This window comes from Solenopsis invicta, chromosome 3 (genome assembly GCF_016802725.1).
Source record: "Solenopsis invicta isolate M01_SB chromosome 3, UNIL_Sinv_3.0, whole genome shotgun sequence".
NCBI classification, from domain to species: Eukaryota; Metazoa; Arthropoda; class Insecta; order Hymenoptera; family Formicidae; genus Solenopsis; species Solenopsis invicta.
In genome coordinates this window covers 25001695-25023036 of record NC_052666.1, presented here as the reverse complement: position 1 = coordinate 25023036, position 21342 = coordinate 25001695, and the positions used below count along the sequence as shown (strand labels likewise).

Sequence of the window (21342 nt, the reverse complement as noted above, 5' to 3'; positions counted from 1 at the left end):
AATTTTTCTCAGGGAATGATTAAGCTATTTACATGTTATTCCTCGTTATGATACATAATATTAGTTTGAAACTTTTCGGTTTAGTTAATAATCTGCGCGAACGTCTAAAAAAATTAACATAAACTAACATCGTGTTCGGAATACACCCTCTAAATTAAACAAATGAATATGAAATGTGTACGAGGAACTGGATTTCTGGTGTGCAATTTTTGTAACTTTAGTTAATTGAAAAGTATGTTTCCTTTAAAATGAATATAGTATAATTATATACATTATTTAGGGGATTATTATTTATATACTTATATTTATATACTTGTTACGTTACCGCCCTCATTTAACGATGTATGTGTCATATTTAAAAACGTTATCAAAGATGTAAAAATTTCATAGATTTTATTCTATTATTTCGTTCGAATATTTTTGTAAAAGCACAATCTCTTGTTGGCTTTGAAAGCTTCTTAATTTTTTGTTTATTCTTGATTTTTATGTAAAATTTATATGTATAATACACATGTAGCATTATGAATTAAACCAACATTTTTACATACACTTATGTACTAATATAATTCTAATAAATGTTTGTATAAAAATTTATTTAGATTTACTTATTCGTTTAAAAATAATTTATTCAACCTTTAAACACATCGATCCTCTAAAATGCGAAAACACATTTTCGGGTCTGAGAGACTTTTTCAACTTTGAGAAGCTGTAACTTTGATTACAATCAATATTTTTCTACATTTTTTTTTTTTTTTAAATAAAAGTTCAGTATCTCAGGAGTGTGAGACTGCACAATCGGCATTACCGAAAAATAATTTATTGTGAAGTTATAAAGGAAAAACTATTAAGCAAAAATGAGAAATTGATCAAAGATCCACTTTTCCTTCAAATAATCATATCTTTGCAACAAAAAACTTTTAAGGACTTTACAATACGGCGTTTTAAAGGTAAAGATTCATACTTTCAAAAAAAATTGTATTATTGTCATTTCTATTAAAAAATGTATTTATAACAAGGCAAATATGAGATATTTTTGATTAACTCAAGGTGTCTAAAATTGAAAACTCATGCGTTTGATAATATATTTAGGACCCTATGCAAAAGTCCTCTTTTTCACGGCGCTATATTATTTTAACTTTAGACAGAGTAACATACGCGTACGGATCCGTTTGAACGTGTTTTGTCCAATTTTTTTACATAAGATTACTCACAAAAACAGTTACACTCACACACTATACATTAAGGTCCCATTGACCTTAACAAAACTTTGTTGCCGTGCCGTCGGAATTCTAGTTGACCAAAAAAGTTGATCAACCATATCAATCGAAAGAGGAGATTTCAAACTTTTTTTACATCCTGGTCCGAACCTCCTATCTCGTTCCATCTTCACGCAGCAAGCGTTCGAAACTTCATATGGGGTGTCTCAGACCCACTTATGTGTTTAAGGGTTAAAGTATAACTTTGGTTGACAGTATATAGTATCTGAATCCTGATTTGTCATTCAAAAAGTAATGTAAATCGATCAACTAATCGTTTATAGTTTATAATTTCCTAACTACATTTGAAATTAATTTGGGTTCAATACTCTTAATTTGAGATACGACAAATGTAATAGATCTTATAATGTATAAGATATACTTGTATTTGACTATTTTTACTCTTTAATTGATTACAAAAATTTATATTAATTTTAAGAATGCCGTGAACAGTTATAAATATTTTAATAATTAACATTCTTAACGATTTGACAATAATTTACTTACATCAATTTTACCTATTTGCATTGAATTTTTGAAATAATAAGTATGAACGCACTAATATAAATAATGGCTGGCTGTTTAGATAAAAATAAGTTACATAATTTTGTGGAATATTTTGTAGAGAAATAGATTAAACAAATTATTATTAAACAAATTATTAGCTGAGATATAATCTTACCAAAACGGCGATGAAAGAAATGATGTGCACGATAATGATTGCTTTCATGTTTGATTTCACTTTTAGGCACGATGGAGTCAAGTCTGTGATCAAAGAGTTACTGGCTGGTCATACGATAATATTTTGACTTTTATAGTTGACGACATCTTACCAGGTTTCAAAAAGAACGGTCTCCTAGCATTATAAGTGGGGGGAATATTCGAAACATGTCCGTTATTTCTCCGTGGACGGAGAAAGCAATAAATCTCAATAATAGCAAAAATATACGTTTCAGGTTTTAAAATTTTGCCGATGGTTTTTAATTTTCGGCGATGAATATTAATAGCGTTTAAGAGGTGTCAATTAAACGTATAAATAGAGGCTTTAGAGAAAAGTTCCCGCGCTCCGTGAAACGGAACGAGATCGTTTGTCTTTTAGATGGTCTTTTAGATGTCTTTAGATGTCACGAGAGGGAAACGTGGAGAGTCCCGAAATTCATCCCTCCGGAAACCACCGATCGATTCGCATTTCACGTTGACGTAATAATCTTGGGATGATTATTTGAAACATAATACAAGACGGTATCCGTATAAACACAGACTTGTCAATATAATTTAACGCGAAAGTAAAAACCCTGCAAATGATAATAAATACGAAACGAAAATAAATATGATGAGCTAGGATTGAAAAATTATATACCGTTTGACTTTGGTACTGATAAGAGTGATAAAATCGTGGTACAACACTTTTCAATAAATCACGTACGGTTTTCAATAACAACAATAGATAATCCGTTATAAAATTTGCAAATTTGGAAAAGTGTTGTATCGCCCTTTTTACGGAGTATTTGTGTAACATTTTATCCTTATTCATAATGTATTCATTGTAATTCTTTGAAGGTAACGTTATTGCTTAACGTCTCTGACAGCACAAAATTTGAAAAGACGTCATAAAGATATTCTTTAGACGTTTTTTGGATGTCTTTACAACATTTTTCTGATTTTTGTGCTGAAATATAACATATCAAGATGATGCTGGAATCGTCTATATACGTGGATATTTTTGAATAAACAAATCTTTTTATTGAAGGCATGGATTGAAAAATTCTTCACAGAATGAAAGTACATACAGACAATAACGAAGGGTATATGCTACAATTTATTATTAAAAAGGACAAAAATGCAGGCAGTGACCTTTTGTAAAATTTAACAAAATAGATTCGTTTGTCTGTTATTCATGTCAAATTGTTCAAAGTAACTCGGAAATAAATTAAAATTTAAATAAACATCGAATTTTTTACTCTTGTCAACACTATCGAGCTAATTTCGGCAAACCGCGCCGTTTCGATATCGGTATGGTAACCTTTTCACTGGTGACTTTTAACTTGAGATTTTTTTCGGTAACGTCATCGGTCACAATTATACAATCTTTAGTCAGTCTGCAGGTAAAGGCCATCCGTCGAATCTCCGTAGAAATCAAAACGGGTTTTGTAACTCTCGAATATTATATAATTATTTCGTATTCTAAAATTATATTCTATGCGTGTACAGCCACGCTTGTTCATTTACAAAAAATAGTTTGACAAAATGTGAAAGAATAGCGGAATGTTTTGTAATTTAATTGCGGTTTAAAAAAAAATAATACTACATTATTTAAAATTTATTTATTTATTATTAAGTTTAATTTGATTAAATTTTAATTTAATTTCTTCTTAAATAGGTTTAGTGTTGTCTAGACTTAGTGTTGTTCATGTTAGTTTAAGTTCAGATTAGTTTACTAAATTTAGTTTTACTTGCTAATTTTTATTTAATTTAAGTTTACGTTACCATTTTTCGAATAATCATTGTTCATAATGCACAAATATTTAGAAAGGAGTGCGCGTTTTGAAGACTTTTGTGCTGAAATATAACATATCAAGATGATGCTGGAATCGTCGTCAGTATACATGGATACTTTTGAATAAACAAATCCTTTTATTGAAGACACGGATCGAAAAATCCTCTTACCGAATGAAGGTACAGACAATAACAATAGGGTACAATTTGATATTAAGAACCAAAAAAATGCAAGAATATTGGTAAAATTTAATAAAATAGAAGCGTTTATCTATTATTTATGTCAAATTGTTCAAAGTAACTTGAAAATAAGTTGGAATTGAAACAAACGTCAAAGTTTTTACTCTTGCCAGCACTATTGAGCTAATTTCGCTCAAACAAACGCCGTTTCGACATCGGTACGATATTAACCTTTTCACTGGTGATGTTCAATTTGACATTTTTTAGGTAACGTCACCGGTAACTATTATACAATCATTAGGTAACGGCTGCGTTCTTCTCTTTCTTTGTACGATTCCAATAACAAAAGACTGCCTTATCTAGCCATATGAATAATTAACTTTAACTTGTCTAAACGCATTAATTTACAAAATAAAATACAACTGTTAGATAATCAAAATATGAACTGTTACATTAAAAATGATATACGTAAGGATCAATTTGAAATAATGTGACATCTCATTTATGAATTTGCAGAGCAAAAATCCAAGGAACAACATGTGACACGCAAATACAAAATAAATATTTAAATAAATAAATATATCAATAAAATCCATGTCAATCAGTACAAATAAAAATAGAAATAAATAGGTAGATGTTAATTAAAGTCTATAACAATAAAAATGATCGGAGAGCCATGGTCTCCACTATTCCTCGTTCGTCAAGCCGTTGTAACGGTCGATAAAGGTCAAGGAATAGCGGAGATCATGGTCTTCCGATCATTTTTTATTCCTATGGGCTTCATTTAACATCTATACGTATTTATTTTTATTTTTATTTTTTTATTGATTTTATTAGTAAATTTATTTATTTAATTATTTATTTTTGTAATTGTGTGTCACTTTGTCCCTTGGACTCTTGCTCTCGTTGTAAACTCTGTAAATTTGCAGTGATAAGAATCGAGACGTCACTCTAAATCTAAACACACATAATTTTATCCTCTGTTGCTCTCTCGATCTCTTCTTTGTTTAAAACGAAAGTTGTTATTTTATTTTTCATGCAATCTACGCGCTTCATGCGTGACTCGGAACGCATCGAATAGGCACTTCAGATGAAGACCGTCAACCGAAAAGGATGGATCAGTAGGAAATCGAAATCAAAACCGGTTTTTTAATTCTATTCAGATACCTACATATAATTATTTTGTATTCTAAAATTATAGTTCATACGTGCACAGCCACGCTTTAAACCATCGAATATTTCACTGTGCTATCTCAGATAGCACAGTGATGAAATATTCTTTTCAAATTGTCTCTTTTCCTAAATTATAATTCTTTAAGAATTTATAAACGAATAATCACACAGTATCAATATTTTTCGAAGATGTCTCGGAAATACTTCAACTAAAAGCTGAAACATTTCTGGCCGGAAAAATTCTAAGGAGAAATAAAAATATAATATGAAAAATGACAAAACAACTTAGAAATAATATTAATGTAATAAACGCGCTCGTGTAATAAAAGCGCGAATCCATTACAGTAGATCCGCCCGTTTGTATGCATGTATGTATGTATGTATGTATGTACATACATACACACGAGAATAGAAATGCCTAGCCATCTGAATTTGCATGAGTATCAAGGCTAGACTATCAAGACGCGCGCTCCTTTCTAAATATTGTAGGTATTCGTGCATTACGACCAATGATTATTCGAAAAGCATAAAATATACTTGAGTTAAAAAGCATATTTGTATTTCTTTAAGAATTTATTTTTCTTTGTGTGCTCAATACCTACAATATTAAGCACATTTATTTTGTCGACCTTTAATGTGGCCTACTACGTTTATTTTTACTTTTAATTTTACTTTTATAGTTAATTTACTTTTACTTTCCTAAAAATGTTTCTATAGACTTCATACTGTCTTGTCACTTTCGTTTAATTTTATATCGATAAAATTATCTAACTAACGTAGAGGTAAATTTGAATTATTGTTAAATTTGGTTGAGGATAATTAAATAAAACTGAAGGTATATATAAATATCTGTTGTACGCTCGTTAATTGTTCTTTTTCAAATTTTACGTTTGTTACAAAATAACGGTCAGAATCTATGAAATTCTACGCAAATTTAAAAAATGCCACAGTCTACATGAAAATGATAGAATTAGCACACTTTTGAAAGTTTTTGTATTTTTAAATTCCGTTTTTACTACAAACTTTTCACTAAGACTACGTCTCACGTTACAATTAACACTCTGATGAAAAAAGCTACAACTTGACTACAATTAACACGTACAACTAACGTATACTTTTTTCTCAAAAGTGATCATTCGTTCAATTATTATATTAGATCGGTATATAACAGTTTTAATTTACACCAGTGCGCACTAACGAAATCCAATTGTTAGAAAGTAAAAAAATAGTCAACTGATTGTTTGCTGATTATTAATAGTATTACGAAATTTATCAAATCAATTAATAAATTTTATAATATTATTAATAATCAGCGCAGAGCAATCACTGATTGACTATTCTTTTACTTTCTAACAATTGGACTACATAAATGCGCACTGCTGGAAATTAAAGCTGATCAGTTATAAACTGATTTATCAGCCTGTTATCAATCTTTTATCAATTTAGTTAGTTCATTCGACGCTACATGCTTCAAAACGTTTAATTGACCAATTAAAATAAAGAATTTTATAAATTAATCAATTAAAAAAATGCTGGATATTAATTACATTTAATTTTATTAAGTTTTTATTAATCTACGCAATTTAATTAACTGATTCTTATTGCTAATATATTCTGAGACTCTATCGCTCATACAATTTTAAATTAAACGAATAATGACAAGGATTCATTGTTCTTAATTTATTTTTATCGATAAATATGCATACAGTTTTTACGTTACACGAAATCTCAATAATAAATGTACTCACTATTGAAAAGTGAGTTGAGAATGTGGGCCTATGTAATTAAACAATTCATCGTGATAAACCTAAAACGTAAACAATTAGTCAATTAAATTAATTATAAATAAGTCTATTATTTTTATGTATCCTTCAATTAAAATTAAAGGACTTAACGAGTTGTTGCCGATTGAGAGAGAAGCAATGTCATTTAAAGCGAAGGAATGTCGAATTCGGAGCATTAGAAAAGAATTGCTTCCGCGACCGTCAAATTTGGTGTGATTACAGTGAAAGCAGGTGAAAGTTTTCTGGGGGTGATGGTATTTAACGTTAGAGAACGGTATTCGACCGAAAAGACTTCCGAATCGTCCATCAGTATGCGCGTCTATCTCGAGTCGTACAGATCAGTCAGTTAAATGTTCTTCGCATACCATATTGTGCACGATTCGATGGTGACAGTGAAATACGAGTGAAAGATCGTTGGCATATAACGATGTTTGTAGTGCATACAAAGTGAAATTTTTGCTGCTTCGTGCAAAACGCGACTCGCGTAGATGATAAAGGTACAGATTCGATAATAGATTGTGTATTGTACGAATAAAAACAAAATAAAAATATTCGTCTTGCAAGTAGAATGAAAAACACGGGGAACGATTTTATCGGGATTTATTCTTGCGTTTTGTACGTAGGAAAATCTTTTTCTCTCGCTATCAAGCATTTTCGCGTCAATCTTTTAACAGTTAAATAATTGCTGTTGTAAGAGTATCGCTCATGATATAACGGTGCAGAGAATTCTGTGTGCTTGTGTAATATGATAATTTTATTTAAAGTACTTGTAATTTAGGATTAAAAGAAATGCTAATGTGATATTAAGTGTTCAAGGAATTATTTTGTGTTTGGTAAATTAATAAGTACGAAGTTTAAGTCAAAATCGTTAATTAGAATAATCTTGATGGAATAAAATTTATGTAACGTCCCACGCAGCTTTATACAAATATTACTGACTCTTGTTCGAGTGTAGTTGTGTTATGACCGAAAGTAACGGCGCGCAGTTTGTGTTGAATCTGAGAAAGAGAGCCTATATAAAATACCTATATAAAATCGAACGCGAATAAATATAAAGCACTGAGATCTAGCTACGACCGTGAAAGGCCTTCTTGTTTAGATTTGTATGTTACATTAACGGTGAAATATCTTTCTACTTTAAAATGTTTTTTAATTATCTAGCAAATAAGACAATACAATAAATACGTTTATTATATTGATTTTACTTTTCGCAAATTAACTACTTACATCTTTAGGTTGATTCTATGGGATATATGGGATATATTTACATAAACATATATTTTTATTAATTTTCAAGTCAGTCCAATTCTTCAGTGGAGAAGGCAGGAATTTTAGAGGATCAATGCCAATGAGGTTACTATCAGTGGACGATAAGTGGTCTCTCTACGCGGAGAAACTTGGAAAAAAGCGATACAGAAGAAGATTTGGAGAAAGACCTTGTACCGTCTTACGCCGTCGATACTTTAGGAACTACTGGCACTCGTGCTTTTGACAATATCGACGAGATAAGGCCAATATGCAAAGAATATCATCGTATAGTTGTACATTGACGCTGCTTACGCAGGTGCGTACGCGATAGAATTTATTTCTTCTTTGTTAACTTTGCATATCTTACATAATGTGGATGTAAAATACATTATTCGAAATAATCGTTATTTATTAGAATTAGAAAAAGATTAGATTCGCGCTATTTGAGTAATTACTGGAGCTAAGATTATATAATAATTATTTCTATTTTTAATAAACATCACAACAAAATTAACTGCTTTAATTATATTAATTCAGGTGCAGCATTCGTTTGTCCGGAATTCCGTCATTTGATGTCCGGCGGATTCTTTTAACGTGAACGCGCACAAGTGGTTACTTACCTAAATTTCGATGCTTCGGTATTGTGTGTGGTACGTATATTAATAATATTATTCCACGGAAAGAATGATAATCTTTTTGCACCCCCAGGCACCCCAGGCTGTTTAAGTGTAATCACACTTAAAGTAACTGAGAAAGCGTCAAGTACGTTACTCGATACTTTTTCAGTTATTTATATGTAATAAGTTGTTTCGTTGAAGCAACTAGAAATTTAGCTAAATATAGATGTGAAGATAATTGTTACGCTATTGAAATAATTATATTGGATAATCAATTTGATTATTAGAATATCCAAATTTTTTGATTATACTTTGATTATCGTCAGTTTATATAATTATTATGATAGCCCAACATAAAATTGCTTTTAGCTGTGTTTAGCCAATCAAAATTTTTGGACTTTTTTCGAACCAACCACTTTGTGGTTGTTTAGACAAAAATATTTATTTGATTATCTTTTCCAGTGAATTTCTCTTTGTAAACTTTTTTATACAATAATGTTTCACTGCATTGCTTTTATAATAAATAAATATTAAATCTATCTATACTTGCGTTACATTTACATTTTTTTAACGAAAAGAATTTAGATATAATTGAATTTAGATTTTTTTAAATTTAATTTGAATGAATGAGAAAAAATAGCATTTAAATAAATTTTTTTTATTAAGTAGAAACAAATTTATTTTATCAAAATGTAAATTCAATAAAGAATAGCGTGAGAGAGTAATAATAAGATAATTTATAGAATAAAGTATTTATGTAATAATTTATATTTTTAGGGTAAAAGATTCGAGACGACTTATTGAAGCGTTCAGTGCTGTATAACAGAATATATCTTGCCAATGATAAGGACAAGGAAGGATTTGCACCGGATTATGTAGTAGAGTAAGATTTTATAAATTTTTCTGACACAATTCTCGTCTTACAATTAGTAAAAACTCGCTCGATCATTTGCCGCCTAGCAAGCTGCCGCCGTTCTCCGGAAATCTCGACGAATGGGAGAATTTTCGCGATAGGTTCTCATCACTTATTATACAAAATTCCGATCTCACTGCTTTCGCGCGCTGGATGTTATTAAATCAATTCCAATCACCGCCGTGAATTTTGAAATCGCGTGGAGAACTCTCGTTTCACGTTACGACACTAAGCGACGTTCACGTTGCAGCCTCATTCAATCTTCCGACGCCGACGGTCGCTCGCGAATTCGCGCTTGAAATAAACGAACTACGCGATAGAGCGAACCGATCACCCGAAGAAATGCTTAGTTAGCGATTTTCTCGTTACACAGCGTCTCGATGCGAACGAATGCGACGCGAAAAGCGTGGAGACTAAAAAACCGGTGAGAATGTGAGCAGTACCGAAGTACGAGGCTCTCGATAAGTTCCTCGAAACTCGCGTACGCGCTCTCTCGAGGAATTATGCTCTCAGAATTCTTCAAAACTCGCTCGCGTTCCGAAGGTTTCAAGGGTCTCTCCGCGATGACCGCATCTCACTCACAATCAGCCTGCTCGCTCTGTGCTGCCTCACATTTTATAAACAAATGCCCGCAATTTGTAAAGAAGACGCCGAATCAACGATTAGAAATAATTAAACCAGACCAGACCAGGCGATATATTAATTGTTTTAGCTATAAACACGCAGTGCACGCGTGTCCAAGTCGATTTCGTGTCCATGCCGCTCGGGCCAGAATAAAAGCATCACTCGATGCTTCACGTTTGATTCGACATCGTCGTCTTCTTCGTCAACTACATCTAGTTTAGTCTACACATAAGTTTTGAAAATTCCTCGAGTCTCGGGCAGCCCGATTCAGCCGCTGTGCTCTTCTCCATCTCGACGATACTTGCACGAGATCGCGCGTCTTGCTCGCGACGGCTCGCGTAACCGTGCTCTCGCCGCGCGCCGTCGCCGTCGGATCGACGAGTCGCCGCGCGCGCTCCTCGATCGAGGCTCCGAGATCACTTTTATAAACGAACGTTTAGCACATAATCTACAATTGCGCCGTATCCGAATACCCATCGCTATTTCCGCCGTCGCGCGTCGGCGGAGTAGACGTGAGTACGTGCCGTACTTCACCGCTCACAGATACAGATCGCTCCGATCAACAACTCTATACTCCGGCGCGTGCAGTGTTAACAGAATATATCTTTATCTCTAAAGATAAAGAAGGGTTTATAGAATAAGGATTATAGAATAAGATTTTCTAAATTTTTCTGACGCAACTCTCGTCTTAGTAAATTATCTGATAATATAATTAAAAATAATTTTCGTTTTCATAATTTTTCAATTTTTCTTGATACAGAATTGGCAGATTAGACCGTTAGGTCGATGTTTCCGTTTACTAAAATTATGATTCGTCATGGAGTATTTATGGAGTGCAAGGACTTCAGGAGCACCATAAAGCTAGCGCAGCTTTTTGAGAACTACGTCAGATCGGATGATAAGTTCGAAACAGTCCGAACCGAAGTAGTTACGGGTCTAGTCTGTTTCCGTATCAAGGTATCTTTTAATCATTAATTTTTTTGTCAATACACAAATTAAAATTTATCTTAATTATTTATAGATTTCTAGTTTTAATTAAATAAATTTGTATTTATATCTCGAATATTCAAATTATCACTTTTTATAGAAAATGTTATGCACTCCTTTTTATGTTACAATTTTAGTTCTAACCTAACTGTATTATTTCTAACATTTTTGCAATAAGAAATTTAATAAATTTCTCTTTTTAGGGTTATAACGGTTTGACAAAGGAACTTTTAGACTGTCTGCAGGCTAGAAAATAAATTTATCCCATTGTCAGCACGCGTCAGCACAAACTTGTCGCTAGATTCGTCGTATGCAGTCGATTATGTCGAGAAGAAGATATTGCTTTCTCGAGGAATGAAACGAGTAGTCGGATGACAGAAATTTTGCGGGAAAACTTTCATGAAGAATCTATCCAGAAGATCGTGAAATCGACGGATGACATTGCGACAAGGATAGAACGTTTGAACTTAAAACCGAAAGAAATTTCGCAGAAAATATCGTAATTTTTATCTTGATGTATAAAATTTATGTTAGTCGCTCGCATTTCTTTTCGGAACATAGCAAAATTTGTAAAACATTTTACGACACATAAATATTTTTTTGAAAATTTGCACATTTAGTTTTACATAAAAATTTTTTATCAAATTCGATTGGACTCATTGTTTGCACTGATGCACATTAAAACTGTTGTACACAAATTGTAAAGATATGTATGTAATATAAATATACATATGTAAACGGGTTAAATCTTAAAATCCAAATACTTATATAAAGAAAAAAAGAATGCTTTATATCGAAGTGAAAGGCCCAGCAAAATAAAATAAATTCAAATCAATGGAAAATTGCAATTTATTTTAATTTATCCGTGTTTGCGCTTTAGAGTCCCGAAATATTTTTGGATTCAAATGGACTCGAATGGATTGAAATAAAACGAAATGTCCTATTTATCATTTTGAATTTAGATGGAATCATGTCTCATTATAATATTTTTCGATTCAAATAAATTGAAATACGGAATGTATTCGTCATGTTAAATTCAGATGTATTCATATCCATGCTATATTATTTTGGAATTGGAATAAATTTGAATCATCTGAAGCGTGAATTCAAAAATGTCGAAATAAATTTATTTCTTATCCATTTTAAGGGGGCAGGACCGTTTGGAGGGTAAAAAAGGTTAATTTTTATGAATTTTTTTAACAAAAACTATGCAAACGATTGATTTGAAATTTTTCACACATATTTATCTATAATTGCTTGTTAATTGGTTGATTTTTTACAAGTAAAAGTAACCAAAATTGTAATAATTATAACATTTTTCGCGCGCATCGTCTCATGGTGACCATAAAATCTTGACACTCTTCTTGACACTTATACGAAACAAGAAATTCAAAAAGATTCTTAATCAACAGACGTTTGGCCATCGTCGGGACTAGAATGATTAAAATCAAACTATTTTTTAAATTATTATTATGCATGTAAAAAATTAATTATAAAGAAGGTTTGAAAGTTTAACGTACAAAAAAAATTTAACCCAGTATTATAATTTAATTTCGCTAGTTCCAACGATGGAGAGAGAAGTGTTTCGAATATGTAGGTAAAAGGCGAATTCAATCGGTTTATTAGTTTGTCTAAAATCGTGGTCACCAGTTTGAACAATATAGTTTGCGTTTTGCGAAAAAAAATGCGTTTTGAGTTTTGAATAAAAATATACAATTTACTCATATACTTTTACTACTTACGTAAGTATCATTCTAATCAGCAATTCTAGGCTTATATTATATGGCCTGGAATTGCTGATTAGAATTATTTTTACATGCATAATAATTATAAAAATAGTTTGACTTTTATCATTCTAGTCCCAATAGCCAAACATCTGTTGATTAAGATTCTTTTTGGATTTCTTGTTACGGATAACTGAGTGTCGAGATTTTATGGTCACCATGAGACGATGCGCGCTCGGACACGACGCGCAAAAAATGTTATAATTATTACAATATTTGTTATTTTTATTCGTAAAAAATCCTAATTAACAACCAAGTATATATATAAATAAGTGTACAAAACTTCAAATCAATTGTTCATATAGTTTCCGTTAAAAAAATTCATAAAAATAGACATTTTTTTGAACCTCCAAAGAGTCCTGCCCTTTTAAGTTATTTATGTTTTAGGAAAATGGAGAAATTATTCTACAAATTAGTCTTCTGTAATTTTTGTGTAAAAGTATTGCTAATCAAGCACTTTGATGTAAAGTGTACTTATTATAATAAAAAATGATAAAATAAAATCCAAAAGAAATACTACATGTAAAAATTTTTTTCGCTTTGAATAGAATGTTATAACTTCCGTAATTTTTCAAATTTTTTAATAAAAATTTAAGGGTTGATTCCCAAAAGTATGTGCTTTCATAAAATGCAATTAGAAAAAAAATCATTTTTTTTTTACCCTTCAAAGGGTCCTGATCCCTTAATTTATTTTCGTTTGCTCGGGGATTTCTAAGAATTCTTATATACATTAATTTATATTTTGTACAGATGATTCCGTGAAAGAAAAAGAAATATGAAGCCTACAATGCTTACTGTATTTTGTAAAATGCTCATTTTTGCTTATCTTATAAAATACGAAAGAGTTAATTACTGCGGAACTTAAAACGGTATTAACACTGTGTTTACACTTTGTTCTAATAACATCTAAGAGAAGACACTTTCTAATTTGTATTTGTTTCTATAGTTTATTTTTATTAAGAAATATAATCAAAAAAACAAAGTGAAAATACTTGATATTGGTAATCTTTCTCAACTATTAAAGAAAAAGGATAAAAATACTATAATTACTTTTCTTAATCTACTCTAGTAATAATATCGATTTTTTGGTGAGTAGCATATTTATGGAGAGTTTAATGGGGAAAATGAGATTTTATTTTATATCAAAGCGACATGTATTTTTATTTTTTTAATAATACTTAATATTGTTGTGTACAACATTTTTAATACTTCAATCCGTTTTACAATAGATCTAATTACAAATAATCTATTGTATTAATCGAGATTAATAAATAGATTTATTTTATAGAAGATCTACTTTGTTTCGTAAGAAGCACTTAAATAACTCGTATCCTCTTTCATAATCTGTACCAGCTGAAACAATATTTTAATATTTTATATTATACTTTAATGAGAAAAATGTTTGAGAGAATAAAAATTATGTAATTACAGAGTTCTGTATACGGATAAAAATCTATCTTGATCGTTCTTAAAATTATGTTATGCTTACTGGTACGATTGCATGCACTGTATATTTCATTGAATACTTTTTGTGGTACACCTCGCAACATAGAAAGAGTTACCTTCCAGTCAATGTGTCCATCTGCATTTATCTGGAATACACATAGAGAAATTAATTTGTTATCAATATATTTTCTTAATAGAATCATTAGAATAGAACGAGTCACTTACAATTCCCCAGTTTTTATATAAACAAATAACATAGGAAACAAGTCTTTCGTCAATATAATCAATTACGTTTTCCATTTCCTTTGCTTTTTCAATTATTGCTGAAATTCAAATTAAATAATCTAATTATTCATTTTACTATTTTAATCACACACACACACACATGTGCGCGCGCGTAAACGCACACAGGCACACGTGTATACATATATATATATATATATATATGCAATTAATTTATTCTTTACTCACTCGTATCAACATCATATTTGTTCATACATAATGTTCTGTAGCCTCTTAATTTTTCTGTTTCCTTCTCTGTGAATGGACTCTACAATTAAATAATATTTAAATATTACTAGTTACACTGTAATGTTATATTTAATAATTAATACATTAACGCATTTTTAAATATTTGGAATACGTATTATGTGTGGAACCAGAATGACGATGAGATAAATAAGCATTTCATATTGCACACAGGACGCGTGCAGGACGCGTTCGCGAGAATGCAAGATTTCGTTTCGCCAAGCGCGAACGCGGCGTTGTGACGAGTTTCGGTTGTTAAGTCGATTGATTGATTGCTATCTAATCTGCTGTTTAATCAATATTAATTTATTCGTTGCGGACGGTTTAAATCTCTTTTAATTATATTTTCACATGTGCATCAGAATCTTCTCTTGGATCACCAATATATGTTTTAATCGAAAAAATGTTTCCATACATTCTGTGAAAACTAAATATGTCGCGAAAGAAGCAATATGCAATTAAAAATTTTAAAAATTACGAAGACATTGAAGTTTTGACGAATAGTTTTAAGCGTAGAATAAAATACAGTAAAACAATAATTTAATTAAAGACTCTGAATATAATATTAATTTTGTTCTTTTCTAGATTTTGGCAACCCTATAACTAAACTATGTCATATGAGAAATATAACTATAACATCGATTGTCAGTTGAATCCGATTCTTGATTTGTTGTTCAAAAAGGAATGTAAATTAATCAACTAATCATGTATAGTTTTCTAACCACATTTGAAATTAATTTGGATTTAACATTTTTAATCCGAGATATAATAGATCTTCTCTTATCTATATTTGACTATTTTTACTCATTAATTGATTACAAAAATTTATTTTAATTTTAAGAAAGACGTGAACAGTTATGAACATTTTATAAATATTATTTTTTACTATTTGACAATGATTTACTTACATTTTCAGACAAGTATGTCTCTTTGAAACGAGTAATAATAACAATCTGAAATAAATAATGAAGACTATGTAGATAAAAAAATAAGTTTCATAATTTTGCAGGAAAATAAACAAATAAAAAGTAAACAAATTATTAGATGCAACAACACAACTTACCACAAAGAGGATACATATTACCAACGTAAAGCTAGTAATAGCATGAGTACTTGCACTACGATGCATTTTCGATTTTATCACGATGATGTTCTAATCAGTGTGACAAAACTGTGACTGACTGTCCCCGACTGAACGTTTCGACTTTTTAAATGATTCTCTGACCCTGACATTATGCATTAGGAAATCACGTTCTAAAGCCTGTTTCTTCATATATGCGTATAAAATGTTCTATCTTAAACAATTTGGTCTCAATTTTCTCTGAATTATTGAAAGTATAAAAATAGTTTTTTTTTTAAATTACTAGACACATCGTTTTTTTCTTTGCGAAAAATTGCTGTTTTGCTAGTTACGTACATCACCTGCTACCTAAGTTTTAATGTCCATCACATTAAGGTGATCCAGTATGTTACGTAATCTTGATTTTGTTGAAATTTTATTTTTTCTTCTATTATATTAATTTTTATTTCTATTTTCGGTCCGTCTCTGACGCGCGACTAAATGTGGAAATCGAAATACTCGAAAATAAATGTTAAGGATTAAAAAATCATATATAAAACAGAGTGACACGGTACTGATAGGAGTGATAAGATTACTATGGCATATTTTTCAATTTTAAATTTTATAGTGTACATTTACTTTTTTTAAGTAATAAAATTGATTTTTCCGTGTAGCATATATTTGTGAAGAGTTAAAAAAAAGAGACTTATTTTATGCTGAAGAGACATGTATATTTATTTTTTCATTAATACATCTTTATATTGGCATATTGTGTCTTAATTAGATGTAATTAGATCTATTGTTTACTAGCTGACACAACGGATTAAAATATAAACCATTATATTTTAATCTGATGTGTCAGCTAGTAAACAATAGATCCCATTAATCTAATTAAGTCTTTATGCAAAGTTTGGTTTTATTCTATTGTAAATGATAAATATCGTTGTCCATGAAACATTTAGCTTGTCTCTTATTTTCCAACCAGTTGTTCCAGCTGAAACAATATTTCAATATATTATATAATAATATTATATATTTTTTTCCGAGAAAAATGTTTGAGAAAGAGAATAAAGATTATATTATTACAGAGTTCTGTATACGGATAAATATCTATCTTGGTCTTTCTTAAAATTATGTTATACTTACAAACGCACACAGGCACACGAGTATATATGTGTATGCAGTTAATTTATTCTTCACCCACTCCTATCGACACCATATTCGTTCATTTCACAGAATCGATTCACACATGATTCTGTGAACTCTCTCAATTTTGCTTTTTGCCCATCTGTGAATTGACCCTACAATTAAATAATATTTAAATATTATTAGTCACACTGTAATGTTATACTTAATAATTAATACATTAACGCATTTTTAAATATTTGTAATACACATATGTTTTGATCGATTAAAAAATATTTTCGTACGTTTTATGAAATACGTTCTATTAAATATGTCGCGAAAGAAGCAATATGCAATTTAAATTTTAAAAATTAAAAAGAAATTAGAGTTTTGGCAAGTAGTTTTAAGCGTAGAATAAAAGTAGTTATACAATAGTTTAATCAAAGGGTCTGGGTATAATCTAAACAATATTAATTTGGTTTTTTTCTAGATATTGGCAGCCGTTTAACTAAACCGAGAAGTATTCTGAACCCATATGTTATATATATAGCATAATCAGTAATAACTTTTTAATAACTCAATTATTCCCTTATGAAAATACGTCCAGAACTTTGTTTCAAATTCGAATACTTTTTAGACATATTAAGAAAATCTACACTTTTTTCAGAATTTTTCATATGAATTCTGAAATATTCTAAGAGATAAATAGAATTTAAGAAATTTTCTAAAAAGTTCGAAAATTGCATAGAAATTTTGAAAATTACTTTAAAAGTGACACATTTGATGTCATTTGTTATATATATTTCTCTAATTTTACTATCAACACAGCGTCTGACACAAACCTGGTAAAAATTTTTCGGAGAACTTCTATACGAATTTTGAACATTTTCAGAAATACTGAGAAAATCTACAATCTTTTTTTCATATTCAATTGGTTTAAAAGTTCTGAAAAAAATTGTTCTCAGGGAATGATTAAGCTATTTACATGTTATTCCTCGTTATGATACATAATATTGGTTTGAAACTTTTCGGTTTAATTAATGATCTGCGCGAACGTCTAAAAAAATTAACATAAATTAACATAAACTAACATCGTGTTCGGAATACACCCTCTAAATTAAACAAATGAATATGAAATGTGTACGAGGAACTGGATTTCTGGTGTGCAATTTTTGTAACTTTAGTTAATTGAAAAGTATGTTTCCTTTAAAATGAATATAGTACAATTATATACATTATTTAGGGGATTATTATTTATGTACTCATATTTATATACTCATTACGTAACCGCCCTCATTTAACGATGTATGTGTCATATTTAAAAACGTTATCAAAGATGTAAAAGTTTCATAGATTTTGTTCTATTATTTCGTTCGAATATTTGTGTAAAAGCACAATTCTCTTGTTGGCTTTGAAAGCTTCTTAATTTTTTGTTTATTCTTGATTTTTATGTAAAATTTATATGTATAATACACATGTAGCATTATGAATTAAACCAACATTTTTACATACACTTATGTACTAATAAAATTCTAATAAATGTTTGTATAAAAATTTATTTAGATTTACTTATTCGTTTAAAAATAATTTATTCAACCTTTAAACACATCGATCCTCTAAAATACGAAAACACATTTTCGGGTCTGAGAGACTTTTTCAACTTTGAGAAGCTGTAACTTTGATTACAATCAATATTTTTCTACATTTTTTTTTTTTTTAAATAAAGGTTCAGAATCTCAGGAGTGTGAGACTGCACAATCGGCATTACCGAAAAATAATTTATTCTGAAGTTATAAAGGAAAAACCATTAAGCAAAAATGAGAAATTGATCAAAGATCCAATTTTCCTTCAAATAATCATATCTTTGCAACAAAAAACTTTTAAGGACTTTACAATACGGCGTTTTAAAGGTAAAGATTCATACTTTCAAAAAAAATTATATTATTGTCATTTCTATTAAAAAATGTATTTATGTAACAAGGCGAATATGAGGTATTTTTGATTAAAATTGAAAACTCATGCGTTTGATAATATATTTAGGACCCTATGCAGAAGTCCTCTTTTTCACGGCACTATATTATTTTAACTTTAGACAGAGTAACATACGCGTACGGATCCGTTTGAACGTGATTTGTCCAATTTTTTTACATAAGATTACTCACAAAAAAGTTACACTCACACACTATACATTAAGGTCCCATTGACCTTAACAAAACTTTGTTGCCGTGCCGTCGGAATTCTAGTTGACCAAAAAAGTTGATCAACCATATCAATCGAAAGAGGAGATTTCAAACTTTTTTTACATCCTGGTCCGAACCTCCTATCTCGTTCCATCTTCACGCAGCAAGCGTTCGAAACTTCATATGGGGTGTCTCAGACCCACTTATGTGTTTAAGGGTTAAAGTATAACTTTGGTTGACAATATACAGGTATAATATCTGAATCCTGATTTGTCATTCAAAAAGTAATGTAAATCGATCAACTAATCGTTTATAGTTTATAGTTTCCTAACTACATTTGAAATTAATTTGGGTTCAATACTCTTAATTCGAGATACGACAAATGTAATAGATCTTATAATGTATAAGATATACTTGTATTTGACTATTTTTACTCTTTAATTGATTACAAAAATTTATATTAATTTTAAGAATGCCGTGAACAGTTATAAATATTTTAATAATTAACATTCTTAACGATTTGACAATAATTTACTTACATCAATTTTACCTATTTGCATTGAATTTTTGAAATAATAAGTATGAACGCACTAATATAAATAATGGCTGGCTGTTTAGATAAAAAATAAGTTACATAATTTTGTGGAATATTTTGTAGAGAAATAGATTAAACAAATTATTAGCTGAGATATAATCTTACCAAAACGGCGATGAAAGAAATGATGTGCACGATAATGATTGCTTTCATGTTTGATTTCACTTTTAGGCACGATGGAGTCAAGTCTGTGATCAAAGAGTTACTGGCTGGTCATACGATAATATTTTGACTTTTATAGTTGACGACATCTTACCAGGTTTCAAAAAGAACGGTCTCCTAGCATTATAAGTGGGGGGAATATTCGAAACATGTCCGTTATTTCTCCGTGGACGGAGAAAGCAATAAATCTCAATAATAGCAAAAATATACGTTTCAGGTTTTAAAATTTTGCCGATGGTTTTTAATTTTCGGCGATGAATATTAATAGCGTTTAAGAGGTGTCAATTAAACGTATAAATAGAGGCTTTAGAGAAAAGTTCCCGCGCTCCGTGAAACGGAACGAGATCGTTTGTCTTTTAGATGGTCTTTTAGATGTCTTTAGATGTCACGAGAGGGAAACGTGGAGAGTCCCGAAATTCATCCCTCCGGAAACCACCGATCGATTCGCATTTCACGTTGACGTAATAATCTTGGGATGATTATTTGAAACATAATACAAGACGGTATCCGTATAAACACAGACTTGTCAATATAATTTAACGCGAAAGTAAAAACCCTGCAAATGATAATAAATACGAAACGAAAATAAATATGATGAGCTAGGATTGAAAAATTATATACCGTTTGACTTTGGTACTGATAAGAGTGATAAAATCGTGGTACAACACTTTTCAATAAATCACGTACGGTTTTCAATAACAACAATAGATAATCCGTTATAAAATTTGCAAATTTGGAAAAGTGTTGTATCGCCCTTTTTACGGAGTATTTGTGTAACATTTTATCCTTATTCATAATGTATTCATTGTAATTCTTTGAAGGTAACGTTATTGCTTAACGTCTCTGACAGCACAAAATTTGAAAAGACGTCATAAAGATATTCTTTAGACGTTTTTTGGATGTCTTTACAACATTTTTCTGATTTTTGTGCTGAAATATAACATATCAAGATGATGCTGGAATCGTCTATATACGTGGATATTTTTGAATAAACAAATCTTTTTATTGAAGGCATGGATTGAAAAATTCTTCACAGAATGAAAGTACATACAGACAATAACGAAGGGTATATGCTACAATTTATTATTAAAAAGGACAAAAATGCAGGCAGTGACCTTTTGTAAAATTTAACAAAATAGATTCGTTTGTCTGTTATTCATGTCAAATTGTTCAAAGTAACTCGG

The 21342-nt window shown here is 30.2% G+C and overlaps 1 protein-coding gene, 1 long non-coding RNA gene and 1 pseudogene across 2 annotated transcripts; 1 reads left to right on the top strand and 2 right to left on the bottom strand.

The window, feature by feature from the left end:
• The first annotated feature begins 7140 nt into the window (after positions 1 to 7140).
• Positions 7141 to 12507, top strand: LOC105197260 (annotated as a pseudogene).
• A 1727-nt stretch (positions 12508 to 14234) lies between these two features.
• On the bottom strand, positions 14235 to 16485 carry LOC120357230. The gene is made up of 6 exons (XM_039447251.1): positions 16100 to 16485; positions 15945 to 15989; positions 14980 to 15058; positions 14734 to 14831; positions 14552 to 14654; positions 14235 to 14415 (listed from the first exon to the last, which is right to left on the bottom strand). The coding sequence occupies exons 1-6, from the start codon at positions 16163 to 16165 to the stop codon at positions 14345 to 14347; spliced, it is 462 nt and encodes a 153-aa protein (XP_039303185.1). The 5' UTR covers positions 16166 to 16485; the 3' UTR covers positions 14235 to 14344.
• Positions 16486 to 16934: 449 nt separating this feature from the next.
• LOC120357229 lies at positions 16935 to 20970 on the bottom strand. The gene is made up of 3 exons (XR_005574388.1): positions 20102 to 20970; positions 17243 to 17397; positions 16935 to 17090 (listed from the first exon to the last, which is right to left on the bottom strand). It is a non-coding gene; the product is annotated as an uncharacterized LOC120357229 (long non-coding RNA).
• Between the last annotated feature and the right edge of the window lie 372 nt (positions 20971 to 21342).

Bases quoted from the DNA above. Each gene is read 5' to 3' on its own strand.
- LOC120357230 (XM_039447251.1), bottom strand. From the start codon at position 16,165: ATGCATCGTAGTGCAAGTACTCATGCTATTACTAGCTTTACGTTGGTA. The intron at 14,832-14,979 runs GTGAGTAAAGAA...TTTGAATTTCAG, and splicing joins CAAATATGATGTTGATACGA to CAATAATTGAAAAAGCAAAG. The intron at 14,416-14,551 runs GTAAGCATAACA...ATATTGTTTCAG, and splicing joins CAGTGCATGCAATCGTACCA to CTGGTACAGATTATGAAAGA.